Raw genomic sequence first — 14,099 nt, forward strand, 5'->3', positions numbered from 1 at the left:
TACCTGGCAGAGACAGCAGACTTCAGCTCTGAGGCCGTGTTGGGTGCCTGACTAGTTGTGTCCAAAACCATAAATCTCTGCGACCAGGTCTTTTCTTATGTCTATGGCAGCCTGAAGGCTGCTCTGGATCATAGCCATTTTCCTTTTCCTGATTCAGGAAAGCAAAGCGAACATTTATTTCTCAGCTGCAGAATTTTGTAGATTCCACTGAACTCTGGAAAGAGCCAGAGACTTATTGGTCAGGAAGACTGTGGAGGAAAGGACAAAGACTCTTCTCAATGAGACTCTGGTGGCCTGGCCAGCTTCATGTGTGTAGAAGAGCAAAGGCCCATTGCACGAAGCCTGACCCCGAGTCGTGACCTTCCTCACAGACTTCACCCCTCTCCTCCACAGCCCTTCCCCAGGGCGTCTTTCAAGGTCAGAACCACCAGAGGCCTGAGCCCTGGGTATCATCCAATTCCTGCTTGGAAGGCAGCCTGCATGTTCAGTCAGTGTGGAACATTTCTGAGTTCAGGGCTGAAACAGGAGACATTGGTTGGTTAGCATGGTAGAAACGCTGTAGGCTTTAGACTCAGAAAATTTTGGGTTCACATTCCACTAGTAGGTTACTCTGAAACTCAATTTGTTGTATATAAAATGGGTCATATTAAAGGAAAGCATGGAATCTCGCTCCAAGAGAACTTTGCCTATACAACCTTTTTTTGAACTACATAGGACATCTGGAGATAGGAACTCCTAGTTTTGAATCAGGACTCAATAGTATTAAGGCTGGCATCTTTCTGACTCTCTTAATGTTTCCTTATTTAAGTCTTGATCCCAAAAAGACTCCTGTGGCTCCAGACATTGAGCCTGTGTCCACAGCAGGAAGAAATAAAAGAAAAGAAGAAGCAATGCTAATTTCATCTGTTCCTCTTGCCAGGAAGAGCAGAAACTTTCCCCCAAAGCTTTTGACTAACTTCTACCTAAGTCTCATTCCAGAACTATCATGTAACCATTCCTCTCCGCAAGAGAATCTAAAAAGCAAGCATTTAGTTTTCTAATTGCCATATGGAAGGTGGTCAGGGGGAAAGAGGTTTGGGAATGAATTAGCCACATATCAATGTGGGTCATAAGGCCTTTCCTTCAATTACACGGAATTGCCCTTTCACATTTCTTTTTTTCTTGGAATTTTTCTCTTGGAATCATTTAATCTGAATCTAGCTTAATCCTTTTGAAAATGATTAATATTGAAGGAATAAGTTCTCTTAGGGTTGTGGAGTTCCCGATGTAATGTAAAGGAGAAATAAAGGAAAGTAACCATAGTAAAATAATATATACATGAACAATATGTATTTCAATAGTAATAATAAGAAATAGTATTCCTGTAGTGTGGGCCACCAAGTATATACAACAGGTGGGAATGCTGGGGTCTGGTGTGGATTTACTGGAGTATTTTCTGAAACAGCAAACTATTGTTGAATTTTAAATTTGGAACAAGATAAAATTCTTTCCTTAACTGGCAGATTTTTTTTTTTTTCCCTTTTACCAGTGATCAAACTTGGAACCTTGAGCTTGCAGGCGGTGGAACCAATGAGCTAAATCCTGAGCCCAGTTCTTTCCTCAATTGATAGGATAATTGCATTCCTGGGAAACTCGGTGTATATTAAAACTGTTTTTAAATTCTTTTTTTCTTCTTTTTTCAAGTTCTTTATGATTATAGGTAAAACAGAGAGTCTAGATCCAGAGCTTTATAAATGGATTTTCCATTTATATCAAGCATCTGATAAGACATCTACAACTTAAAGGAATATGGACAACTGTTGTTTATCTTGTTTTGTTTTTGTAGATTTCTGTTGGTGGTGGTGGTGGTAGAATGGTTCAGTATCCCAGGCCCTGGGATTTCCACAGTGCCTCCCTGCCAATGGCTCTGACATTTCCCCAGCAAAAGGAAATGTGTTCAGTTCTTTGTGGAAGAGAACAGGGGAAGTGGGTGCTGGGCAGTTGCTGGCCATGGCGGCCTCACCTCCTCCCTAGAGCTGGCCTTCCCCTATTCCTCTTAGGACATCCCAGCATCCCACATTCTGCTCCACATGGCACAAGCCTTCATGCCAGCCAGCCCAGGCCCTTATAAGAATCACTGTGTACCCCACACACTTATTTCTGAAGTCAAGCTTTCCACTTAAAGAAAAGGTAAAAATCACACTAGGAGAAGTGAGGATTTTTTTTCTTTCTTTTTTTTTAATTTACCATTTTTCTTGGTATCAAATAATTTGAGGTTCATTGTCTACCCTGAGCGGGATTTTTTTCCTCTTGCATTACTGGATTTCCTCACAAGGTGGCACTGAATGCCTTGTGAATGGTCAGCGGTTGTGCTTCCATAGCCCAGTTTTGTTTCCTGGATGCTTTAGCTTCTTAGAATGAATTTCAAGCAGGTGATAAAAAGAACTTCTGTAAATAGCCTGAAGCCTACAAAATGTTAAGGAAACACAGGACAACCGCTGTCTTTCACTGCTGTAATTTGCTTTGCTTTGCTTATTTCTTAGGAGAACAATACCAGAGGTTTCATCATTAACTACAAAGTTTGAAGGCATGTAGCCACAGTTTAAAATGTTATAAGATCAACAGGTGCCAGACTAAGCATCTCCAGGGTGAGACCAGATGTTCAAACTAAGATAACAATCACCATACATTACAAGCAAAGTATACTTAGACCCTAAACCCTAAACTTTCTGTAAATTGTATGACTATAAAAGAGTTAAGATGAAAGGAAGGAATATTAGCAGTTCTATTTTCCTAACCCTGACCCCCCACTCTTGTGGGCTACAATAGCTAATTAGGTGAAGCCTAATGATAAACATCCTAACCACAAAGAAGGTGCTACATTTGTGTTAAAATTAAGCTGTCTGTGACCATGGTTTGTGACGGGAGCTGAGAGAACTGGAATGTCTTATCGAACTACCTAAAATGAGGTCATGATTGTAAAACTCCTATAAAAGGCAGATTGAAACCCAGCCCAGGTCAGTCATTTGGCACAGCCCTGCTTATGGCTTCCTCATACCTGCCCGTTATGTATGATTCAGGGGCCCAAGTGCAGGCCAATCCTTTGCTAGCAAAGTAAATGTCTTTTTGTTTTACCCACTTCTGTGTCTCTGTGTGTCGTTTACCAGTTCCTCACGCAACATAGGTAGATGTCCACCACGAACTGTGGGCCTTCTCTGGTAACTAAGTTAGAAAAAAACACCACTTCTCTTTTTCCATTTAGGTGGGAAAAACTTTATTTCAGTCTACTATAAAAGATAAGATTAATGGGGTGGAGATGGTATATCAATTGCCTGGTATGTATAAGGCATTTGGTTTGATCCCCAGTGTAGTAAAAAAAAAAAGGTGAAATTAAAGGGTACAATCACATCCTAATGAATATTTTAGGGTGTTTTCATTTCTTGAAATGTTATAGCCATACATTTGGTAAATGTTTATACAAGTTGCAGAATATTATAATGCATCTACATTTAGCCTTACTAGAAATAAAAATTTTAATTTACATTTCTTTGAAACCTTCCATGGTGTGGAACTGCCAAGAGAACACATATTAAATAAACCCCAGGAATATCCTAGTCACTTGCCATAGTGAAGTAGCTCTCAGAGGCTGACAAACATCTAATCTCAACATCATTTCTGGGGACTAAATAAATACGGGATTAATAAAGAGACACTTTTACCACAGTCTGGGAGCAACACAGGCTAGGCGACATGCTGTGTGCTGCTGACCTGCACTGTGTCTGTGTTGTGCTGGCCTCTGGGCTCTTGGACCCCTGAGACAATCTGTGAAGAGGTCCACAGGATGGTGCTCAGAGTCAGAAAGTCAGGGTCACAGTACTTTATTGAGGAGCAAGCAGGGGAGCATCTTTGGAAAGGACAGTAGACTTGGGAGCAGTCCAAACACACAGAACCTAGAGGTGGCAGCTTTCACTGGGGTGGGAGTGGGTTTTTATTTTTTCTTAGATTTTTAGACATGGTCAAGGGTGATAACTAACGCTACTTCCTTTGAATCAACTGTGAGAGTTCACCTTCATGTCAAGAGAGGGAGTTTTTAACTAACATGGTTTTATTTGGAACAAGCATGGCGGCCAACCCCATTAGGGAAATCAGAACCACAATGCAGATGTGTATAAATGAGGCCTGAGGGGGTCAGCATCATTCAGCTTGGGTCCTGGATTCTGCCAGTGCACTTGGGCCCCTGAATCATACATAGTGGGCAGGTATGAGAAAACCAAAAGCAGTGTGTGGAGCCCATTCCAGGAAGCTTTGAGACTGCACACTCAGGAATCTAAAACCACTGTAGGTACAGAACTTCCTCCTTTAATCTCTCCCAGGTCCAGCTTGTGTCTAGCTAGCTACCCCCTAGAGAAGGATGACGGAGCCTCCAGACAAAGCTCACACAGCTTTGCCCCCCAGAACCTGGTGTCTGAGAGTCTAAGACACACGTGACTACACAAGAGACTCCTCTAGAAACCCATACTGCTAATCTACTCTACGTGATAGGAACATGTGTGTCTTGATGACACAGACCTCCTGAAGCACATTGCCCTGGAAGTCAGAATATAAACAGGAGGTGTTTACCAGGAGGTGTGGCGTGCGTGCAAGAGAGTTGGCTGGATGTCGTCACTAGAGGGGCTGGGAGGTAGCCTGGGTGCACTTGGTGAGGCCAGGATGTACTTACTTTCTTTCTCTTTTGCACTTTAATTGATTTATTTGCATATAACTAAAAGTGATGCTATAGTACTTACATCATTTACAACTGTGTAGTCATGTGTTGCAACATAAATTATGCAGAAGGCAACAAAGTACACAGTGAAGGTATATAGAACTGTACAGCATCAGTCCACAGATACACTCTGTATAGGATTATTGTCTCTGTGGTGTTTCAAGTTACATTCTCAGAAGAGAAACAAAATGCCCAAGATTAAAGGGAAAAAAAATCTACAAACCTCGTGGCTTTGACTCCATTAAAAACGTGGTTGGAGAGTCCTGGCTGCATCCCTCTGCGGCCAGACAGGTGACAGCCGGACCCTCACCACACTGGGGTCCCCAACGTCCCTGTCTGCCCAGAGGATGGGGCCAAGATGGCGCTGTCCTGCCTCTGACACCCTCCAGATGCAGCTGGTAAAGGAAGGAGCTCCATCTACCCTAGCACAGGGTGCACTTCCTTAAGAGAGCCATAGGAGTACACTGCCTGCCTTCGCATCCCTGAACCCCCGTTTTCTGTGGGTTCCTTACGGGACACAGGATCCCCATTAAATCACAGCCCACACTTCATTTGTGGTTGGCCTGGACTTGGGAGCCATTCTTCCTCTGAAAGTGGTCCCCCACCCAGGCCATAACCTTGGGGGTGCACACAGCGTTCCAGCGCAGCGCATATCTCACCGGCTGCAGCTGCATCACCCAAACTTTCTCAGTTCCCAGCACCTTGGCATTTCATTTCTTCATGGTGTCCCTGGGCCAAAAGCAATTCCTGACAGTGAAAGCAACTTAATAAATAGGTATGTCCTACCAATTTAGTGGCTGTAAAAAATAATGTATATAACTGAAAATATTCAGTTTTCTTTCAGCATTATTTTTAAATGACCACAATAATGTCAAACGTACCTGCCGACACAATCCTCATTCTTGCTGCACATTGATTTCATAACATATTTTTTTAAATCCCAGGAGCTATCAAAAATCCAGCTTCATCAAATGGTATAATATTATACGAAAGAATATCATGTGATTTAATGTTGAAGTCAGTCGTGAAGTACCTCAAGCCAGTAGTATCCATATTATCTGTCAGGTGTGAACTATTACGATTTCCTTCAAGAATTTCAAATATTCGTGATGACCCTGTGAGTTCACTAGGGCTCCCTCGGTTCCTGCCTCACAGTTTGGGAACTACAAGGCCAGAATTTAGTCATGTGACTGCCTGTAGCAGCAAGGAGATTGGGAACAGCATCTGTTTAATTTAATCTGATAGCGTGGATGACTATTTCCTCTTTGTAATCATTATAATAATGGTCACCATTCATCGAGCACATATTTAATAAACATTTTACCTAGGAGCTTTTTGTTTGTGTTTACACTTAACCCTCACAAGGCCTTTTGACATAGGTACAAGTATTAATTCCTATCATATAGATGGAAGAAATATATATCACATATAAAGTATGTACTATCTATATATATATATATGAAAACTCCTACTTGGGTGTCTTGCCCAAAATCATGTAGCAACTAAGTGGCAAAGTCAGATTTGAGCCAGGCTATGTGATTTTAGAGTTTTCTTAACCACTGCACAATGTGGCCTTTGATCTTTACTGACTACAAAAGTGAAGGGCAGTATTCTGTATTTCTGTGGCACTGTTTCCTTCTCTCCCTAATCAGTGTTACCTTTTACACTCTGGGTAGGTATAGGAGCCTCAGAGGACTCAAAGTTGAATTCTTAGTGCCGCTGAACAAACATGAAGAATTGAGACTTCCTAAAAACCGTGTGTTAACGTCTCCTTGATTCCAGTCTGAGACGATATGCACCGCAGAATCGATGGCCCGCATGACTCCTCCCTCACCCTCGAGCTGACGCCCTGACTCCTTTTCATTGCAGGAGGCCGGGGTAGGGACGGCGCGCCCATCATCACGTTTCCAGAGTGCGTGGGGTTCCAGTGCATCCCCGAGGAGGACTTCCTGAATGTGCTGACCTACCTAACGAGCATCCCCAGGTGAGCGCCTGCCCATCCCTGAGACACGGAGCCCAACACCCGCGCCTTGAGGAGAGGTTTCTTTTGGCTCAAGATTTCAGTTCACGGTCTGCAGCTCCAGGGCAGAAATAGGATGGCAGGAGGGCATGGCAGAGGAAAAGGTGCCCGACCTGTGGCAGCCAGGAAGCAGAGAGCGAAGGGGGGAGCCAGGGACAGATATACACTGTGCCACCTCCAACCTGGTTCTAGGACCTAGCCGCACCCTCTGCTGTGAACTCATCGAGGGGTGAGTCCACTCAGGTGTTAAGAACAGCGCCCCACGGTCCAGTCACCTTTCACACACATAGGGTTTGAGGGACGTTTTTAGATCCAAACAACGCATTGGTCTTGCTGCGCATCTTTCCTGCGGCAGGCTGGGCTGAGATGGAATCTTGCGTGAGCACAGTTCGCGCTCACAGGTAACTCAGCCAGTGGGTGTGGAGAGAGAACGTGATGGGAGGCAAGCGTGATTCGGGCCACACCGCACGTGGAGGAGGACCTGGCAGAGTCACTGAGGAGGCCCGGGTCGTCCAAGCCCGTCGCTTCAGCTGGGGACTATCTGGCTTTCTGGGTCATGTTGCCCCATAATGGGGGTGTTGCTCAAGGAGCTCAAAGCATGTTGTAGTTGTTTAATTTCTCTTTCCTGAATAAGGAGGCGAGGAGAAAATTTTATAATTGTCATTGTCTCGATGAAAGCAGTTCTAAGAGAGAAGGTTAAAGACATAAATACATCAGAGGAATGGAGCCATCCCAAATGACCTAATGATGCAACTCAAGGTCTGAGAAAGAGAACAACCCACATCTGGAACTAACAGGAGGAAATAAATTATAAAGATCAAAGTGGAAATTAATGAACTTGAAACTTCAAAAAAATACAAAGGAGAAGTAAATCAAAGAGTTGGTTCTTTGGAAGGACTGGGAGTCTTGGGGTGAGGGAGACAGGAGGAAGGAGGAAGGGGAAATGAAGAGGACCAAGATACGATAAGTATAAGTATCAGTTCCCCACTTTGAATGTATTTACTACGTATCACAAATATATACCAATAAAAATTGAGAAAAAAATGCATTTTAGTGAAAAAAGTAAGGTAAAGAATAATATGGGATATGTGCAATAAATTACATAAAAAACACACAAATAATTGCCACTGTCTGATGGGGAAACTAAGGCATATAGCAAGGAAACAAAGAAGCCAGGGATTAAAAACTATGCTCTAGCTCAGCCCAAGAGAGCAAAGTTTTCTGGCATTGTTGCCTCCGTCCTCTCCAGCAGGGACGGGACTAGGGCAGTGTTCGTGTTGGTCACCACACTTCCCTGATAGAGACAGCTTGGAAAGGAGTCCCCGTCCCAGTCGAGGTCTGTGTGAGTTGTGTTGCTCGTGACATCATCTCTTCCTCAGCTGGCGTGGAGAAGGACTCACACAACAGGGCGTAGAGGCTCTGGTGCTTGCTTCCCATCTGGCTTGTATGAGCGAGAGGTGAACAGCAGCTTAGGACTGAGGGGCCACCTGGGGTCAGATCCTGCCTGGGGAGATCAGGATGCCCATTGCTGTAGCTGAGCCCACTCTGAAAGGATGTTTTTTTGCTCTGTTTTAACCATCTCACTTCTCCAGCGAAGTCCATAGGCTTCTTTTAATATACGTCTTCAGTCATACTGCAATCGTATTTCAGCAACTGCCCCTTTTCAGTACTTAAATTGTATTTCCCCAGTTGCCCGCTCTCTGCCATCCTGCTCCTCTGTGATTTGCTGGATCCAGACCATGAGCATTGAGATACCCTTTGTGGCAGGGAGGAAAAGGCGCTGTGTGTCTCTGGGCTTGGCTCACTTGGTTCCCAGCCCCTAGGCCCAGCTCCTACACGTGCCTCAGTCCTCAGGGTGGACCTCGTGTCTTTAGGGAAACCGTCCCAGACCCAGTTCTGCTCTCACAGGCTCCTCTATGACTTCTCCAGCTACCTGAGCTTCCATCTTGTAGAACATGGTAGAATGTGGAGGTTATTTCTGCCTCTCCCATGAGACTGCGAGCTCCTCAAAAGGAGGGGCCGGTGCTGTTTTGTTTTGCTTTGCATTTTGAGCTCCAGCCTTAGCACAGTTCTGGGCACACTCAAGAAGTAGTGTTGGTAGGATTTCCAGTTTTAACAAGGACTCGTTCCAAACCAAAGGGGTTTGTTATAGGGTGAGACGTGCACACGGACAAAGAGGCACTCCACTCCTCAGCCTTTACTTAGAGAGTAAAACTAGGTTTTTACAAAGTTCTCCTTGAACTCCCTCTTTGGCCTAGTTGCATTTCAGACAATGACTCAACATCAGTTTAGCAGCCCCGCCATCTGTGGGAGCAGCAAGGAGAGTGAACCCCTAGTATTCATTCTCCTTACATTTGTTTCAGCTCAGGAATGTTTCTTATTCCCCTGGTATATGGCCAGATATGAGGTTGAACTGGTGGTCTGCACCTTGTACCTGCAGCCTTTTCCAAATCACACTGTGAACGGTACATCACAGCTGCCTGAAACAGTGTAGGGAGAACCAGACAGGGTCATAATTCCTGCTTCAGATGGAAAAGAGACTAAAAGGCTGTGGGCTACTGTTTTGCTTTCATATACTTTATGTTCCTCTTCTATTTCTTGTGAAGTATTTTCCTTTCCTAGAGTGCTGCTTATTTCATGAGAATTATAGCTGTCAGAGCAGTTATTTCCCCTTCCTCTTTATGGTTTTTTTCTCACTTCTACTTACTCTATCCTGCTCCTTGCTCCTTTTGGTGTAAAGCAGAGGCCGGGTGTGGTGGCACACGCCTTTAATCCCAGCACTCGGGATGCTGAGACAGGAGGATCGCTATGAGTTCAAGACCAGCCTGGGCTACATAGTGAGTTCCAGGTCAGTCTCAACTACATAGTGAGACCCTGTCTCAAAAAACCAAAAAAAGAAAAAAAAAAAAATATATATATATATATATGGGGCCAGGGATTTAGCTCAGTGGTTCGGTGGCTTGCCTTGCAAGTGCAACAACCTGAGTTCAATCCCCGGTACCCAAAAAAACAAAAACAAACAAAAAAGTATGAATGCCTGCAGGCACACACGCATGCACGCACGCACGCGCACACACCCATTACCACATTGCCATGATGTTTCTAAAAACAACCGATTGCCTGTGTTAGCCTGTTGGGTGCCATCCACTATAAATTATACTAATAGTTTTCACTGTCCAGCATATAACAATAACAGTAAATCCAAGGAGTCAGTTTGTCAGGTACTTTACTTACACAGATGCTACAATTTCGGTCTGAGTACCCCTCAAAGACTATAAAGACATTACAGCTTAGACCACAGCTTGGTGTGATTGTTGCTTTTTGCTCTGCCCCACACAGAGGTGCTTCCTTGCCACAGGCCCAAAGATAATGAGACAACTGGCTAAGGACTGAATCTGCAAACCTGTGAGCCAAAAGCCCCTTTCCTCTTATAAGTTGGTTACGTTGGGTATATTGTCACAAAAACAGAAAGCTGGCTAACAGGCAAGATATTGGCATGGAAGACATGTGGACTGAGGCTAGGGTTATAGCCAGATAGTTTTGTTTTGTTTTGGTACGGGGGATCAAACTCTGGTCCTTGTGCTTGCGAGGCAGGCTGTGGAGCCACTAAGCTAAAATCCCTGGCCCTAGCCAGATGGTTTTAAAAGGCATAAGTAAAACATTCTGAACCACAGAGGTGTTGGACTATTTCAAATTGCAGTTGTTTGTCCCCAAATCAACATTAGTATAATGAAGCATGAATTATTATTACTCTGTACATGTATTTCCTCTTTTTGTTTTATTCACAGATCTAGGTTCACTATTAAAAGAGGGATTAGAGCCAGTACTTTTGTTAATGGTACAAGAATTGCACTACGGCATAGCAGTGGTTCCTTTTCTGAGTATTGGCTATGGCAGATTTCTGTTGCTGTGACAAAATACCTGAGACAAACAACTCAAAAGAAGGAAAGGTTTATTTTGGCTCCCGGTTTGAGAGATTTCAGTCCATGGTTGCTTGGCCTTGTCATACTGGGCTGTGGACAAAGCAGACCATCACGGTGGGGAGTACATGGTGGAAGAGGTCTGTCTACTTCATGGTGGCCAAGAAGGAAAAAGAGAGGAAGGAAGAGACCTGGGTCCCAGTAACTCCTTCAAGACCAACACCCCCAGTGACCTAACTTCGTTCCACTGGATTCTACCTCTTAAAGGCTTTCACCTCCTACTGGATGGTGACCGAGCTTTAATGTAACCATTAAGGGCATTTAAGAACCAACCCATGACATTTGCTATTTCTAAAAGGCTTTTTTTCTATAATGAATTTGTTGAAGGGCCTTTTTAAGCTAGAACCATTTCTTACATCTGTTTTCCTCACAGACAGCATGATGAATAGTCTTTGAAATGAGTCGTGTCCTCTTTTATGACAGGTGGTCTGATAGTTGTACTCCAGGAAGGGCTAGGAGAAGGGTGGTGTTACTGTTCAGCCTGTGAACTTAATGAGACTCACTTCTTGGTATCAGAAAACTGAATGGGATCATAATGACTTCTCAGCCTCAGCAACCAGCCTCACCAGAGACGTGAGTCCAGTCTGGGCTTCTTACTGAAAGGAAGACTAGGAAAAGCCCTTATTTTAATCACAGGTGCTGCTGCGATTGAGGAGCTAGAGTTGGGTATGTATTTCCCAGGATGCCTGTGGAATTGTGCCTTACAGAATCAGGGAGGTGGTACAGAGGATGGGCCCCAGAGTGGGAGTCTTGGCAGCAGCTGCACCACCTGAGTGGATAGACCCGTGTTAGGTAGAGCCCTCAGGTAGGTGACCTGCAAGGCAAATAAGTCTCATATGCCAAGATAATTTAAGTAAATTCTTTAAAGGGCAGAGAAATATTTAATATGCAGGTTTCCATCTTCCTCTGAGACACAGGGATCTGAGGTTACTTGGTCTGGTGGAATGACCTCGTGTGCATAGTGGCTTTATTTGTTTATGCTCAGGTGATTGTTTTTAGAAGACCTCCACTACATCCTGCCATCTTTTCACCTATTCTGTTAGGGTAATCACTTTTTTCCCTTCCTGACACATTCAGTTTAGGCTTCTTCAGAAATGGAAAAAGTAAACCTTTATTTAGCTTGAATTTGTAAGTGCTACTCATTGTGAATGACTGGTGTTTGGTCTTAGCGATTGTTTGAGTCACTTTTCTCTTCGCTGGGACAAAATGTCAACACCTGCAACTTCAACGGGGGGAGATTTATTTTGGCCAGACCTTCAAACCTGTGATTCAAGACTCTCTTTGGCTTAGATTACCTTCTTTGGTTATTTCTTTCCTCAAACTCTGTTTTCTATTTTTGCTATTCTGTGCCTTTAACTTATCTCTCATATTTTTCTTCTCTTTAACACTTCACATTTTAATCATAGGTGTATGGAGAGTTGTCAGTTAATTTTTTTTTTCTTTTGGCAGTACCAGGGATCGAACTCAGGACCTTGCTCTTGAGAGGCAGGTGCCTTACAACTGAGCTAAATTGCCAGTCTGTCAATGAATGTTTTTGCCCTTTTTGTCTACTGGGTTTTTGACCATCATTTTTTTTCTGACTTTCTAAGAATTCTTTATGTATTAGGAGTACTAACCATTTATCTACGATGTATGCTGTATTTATTTTTCTCACTTTTTCATTTGTCCTTTGACAGAATATAATTTTTTTTGCCATGTAAAATTTTTATTATCAAATATCAATTTTTTCTTCAATTGCATCTGGATTTTGAGTCATTGTTATGAAGTTGTCTGATATTCATTCACTCATGTTTTCTAGGGATATAGTATACTTGCTTTTTAATAGTTCTGATATACTTAGCATTTATTTCTGTGTGTGGTATGAAATACAGATCTAAATTTATCATTTTCTAAGTGGCTATTCAGTTATCTGAGCATCATTAATTTTAAATTTTTGCCTTGGTGATTTAAGAGCTAATTGATGGGTCTATTCATAAGTGAGAAACCATATTATTTATAAAGTGTTTAAGACTGTTTAATATCTAGTAGGGTTAATTACCATCCCCCTACTTTCCTTAAGCTTTTCTTAATTTTTCAGTGTTTCCCTGACTTATAGTCTATGTTCTTATATTATTTCTTTGTATCTTCCAGCGACACTAGAAAGATGTTGGTTTTGTCATTGGGACTGTTAAATTTATAAATTGACTTGAAGAAAAGTTGCATCTTTCTGGAGTGAAAATCTCCTTATGAAGAAATGTTGTTCTATTTATTCAAATCACTTTTGTGTCCTTTAGAAGTGTGCAGAAGTTTTCATGACACAGTGTTTTACATTTATTAAGTTTATTTTAAAGTATTTTATCTTTCATTGCTTTAGTAAATAGAATTCTCTATCATTATATAATTAACAATTTTATTTTTCATATTGTCTTTATTAGGTTAGATATCAATGTTATACATATTTTATAAATAGTATTTTAACATTTTCTTTCCATTTTTTTTAAACTCTGAAATTTTTTTTCTTTTGGCATTGGGACTCTATACATGGTGGTCACCAATGATTGGGGAGAATTCTCTCTTAGGAAACCTTTAAGGCCTTGACAATTTTCTCTTTTTTCTAAATTGTTTTGATTTAAGGTTTATATTTCTGACGGTTAATTTTGCTAAACTATATTTTAAAAGGAAACTACCTATTTCAATATAGGTTTTTGTTTGTATAGAGGTCTGCAAAGTAGTTTTTCTTGTGTTTAAGCTCCTTTTGCCATTTCTTATTTTCGTGTACCTGTACTTTGGCCCACTCCTTTCTCTTTTTTTCTTATCAAATTAATTGATAGCTTATTTATTTTATTAGAATACTTTGATTTATTGTTAGATATACTTATTTTTCCATTTTCTACCTTATTCATTTCTATTTTTCTTTTTAATATTTTTTTGCTTGTACTTTTTGGTTTTCTTCATTTTTTTCTCATTTATCTGAGTAGAAAATTTATTTTATTTTCATTCTTTCATTTTACTGATTTTTTTCTGTTCCCTGCTTCAAATATATCCCATAAACTCTTATATTTAGTGTTTTCATTACCATTATATTTTAGAAATTCTAAAATTTTACTTTATATTTTCCCATTGCCGAAGAGTTGTTTAATAGAAGGCTTTTAAATTTTCAAGTGATTGGGCCAGGGGTTTAGCTCAGTGGTTCCGCCACCTGCCTTGGGAGGACAAGGTCCCAAGTTCAATCCCGGTACAAAAAAAAAAAAAAAAAAAAAAAAAAAAAAAAAAAAAAAAAAATAATTGTTTTTTTTTGTTTTTTTTCATAATTAAAAAAAAAAAAAAATTTTTTTTTAAAATAAGGAGTTTTTTTAAAAAAAAAAGCTCAAAGCTC

The 14,099-nt window shown here is 41.6% G+C and overlaps 1 protein-coding gene across 6 annotated transcripts in view; it reads left to right on the forward strand.

The window, feature by feature from the left end:
- Mcf2l2 (MCF.2 cell line derived transforming sequence-like 2) overlaps positions 1–14,099 on the forward strand; it is a 246,785-nt gene that overhangs the window by 40,133 nt on the left and 192,553 nt on the right. For all 6 annotated transcript variants that reach the window (XR_780283.3, XM_010624297.2, XM_010624299.1 and 3 more), the window contains one exon: positions 6,614–6,728. Coding sequence is in view for 5 of the 6 variants with exons in the window: in XM_010624297.2 (XP_010622599.1) it covers positions 6,614–6,728 (115 nt within the window). In the remaining variant the exon portion in view is untranslated. The remainder of the gene's footprint in view (positions 1–6,613; positions 6,729–14,099) is intronic.

This window comes from Fukomys damarensis, unplaced genomic scaffold (genome assembly GCF_012274545.1).
Source record: "Fukomys damarensis isolate Sample0158 unplaced genomic scaffold, DMR_v1.0_HiC HiC_scaffold_12, whole genome shotgun sequence".
Classification (NCBI taxonomy): Eukaryota; Metazoa; Chordata; class Mammalia; order Rodentia; family Bathyergidae; genus Fukomys; species Fukomys damarensis.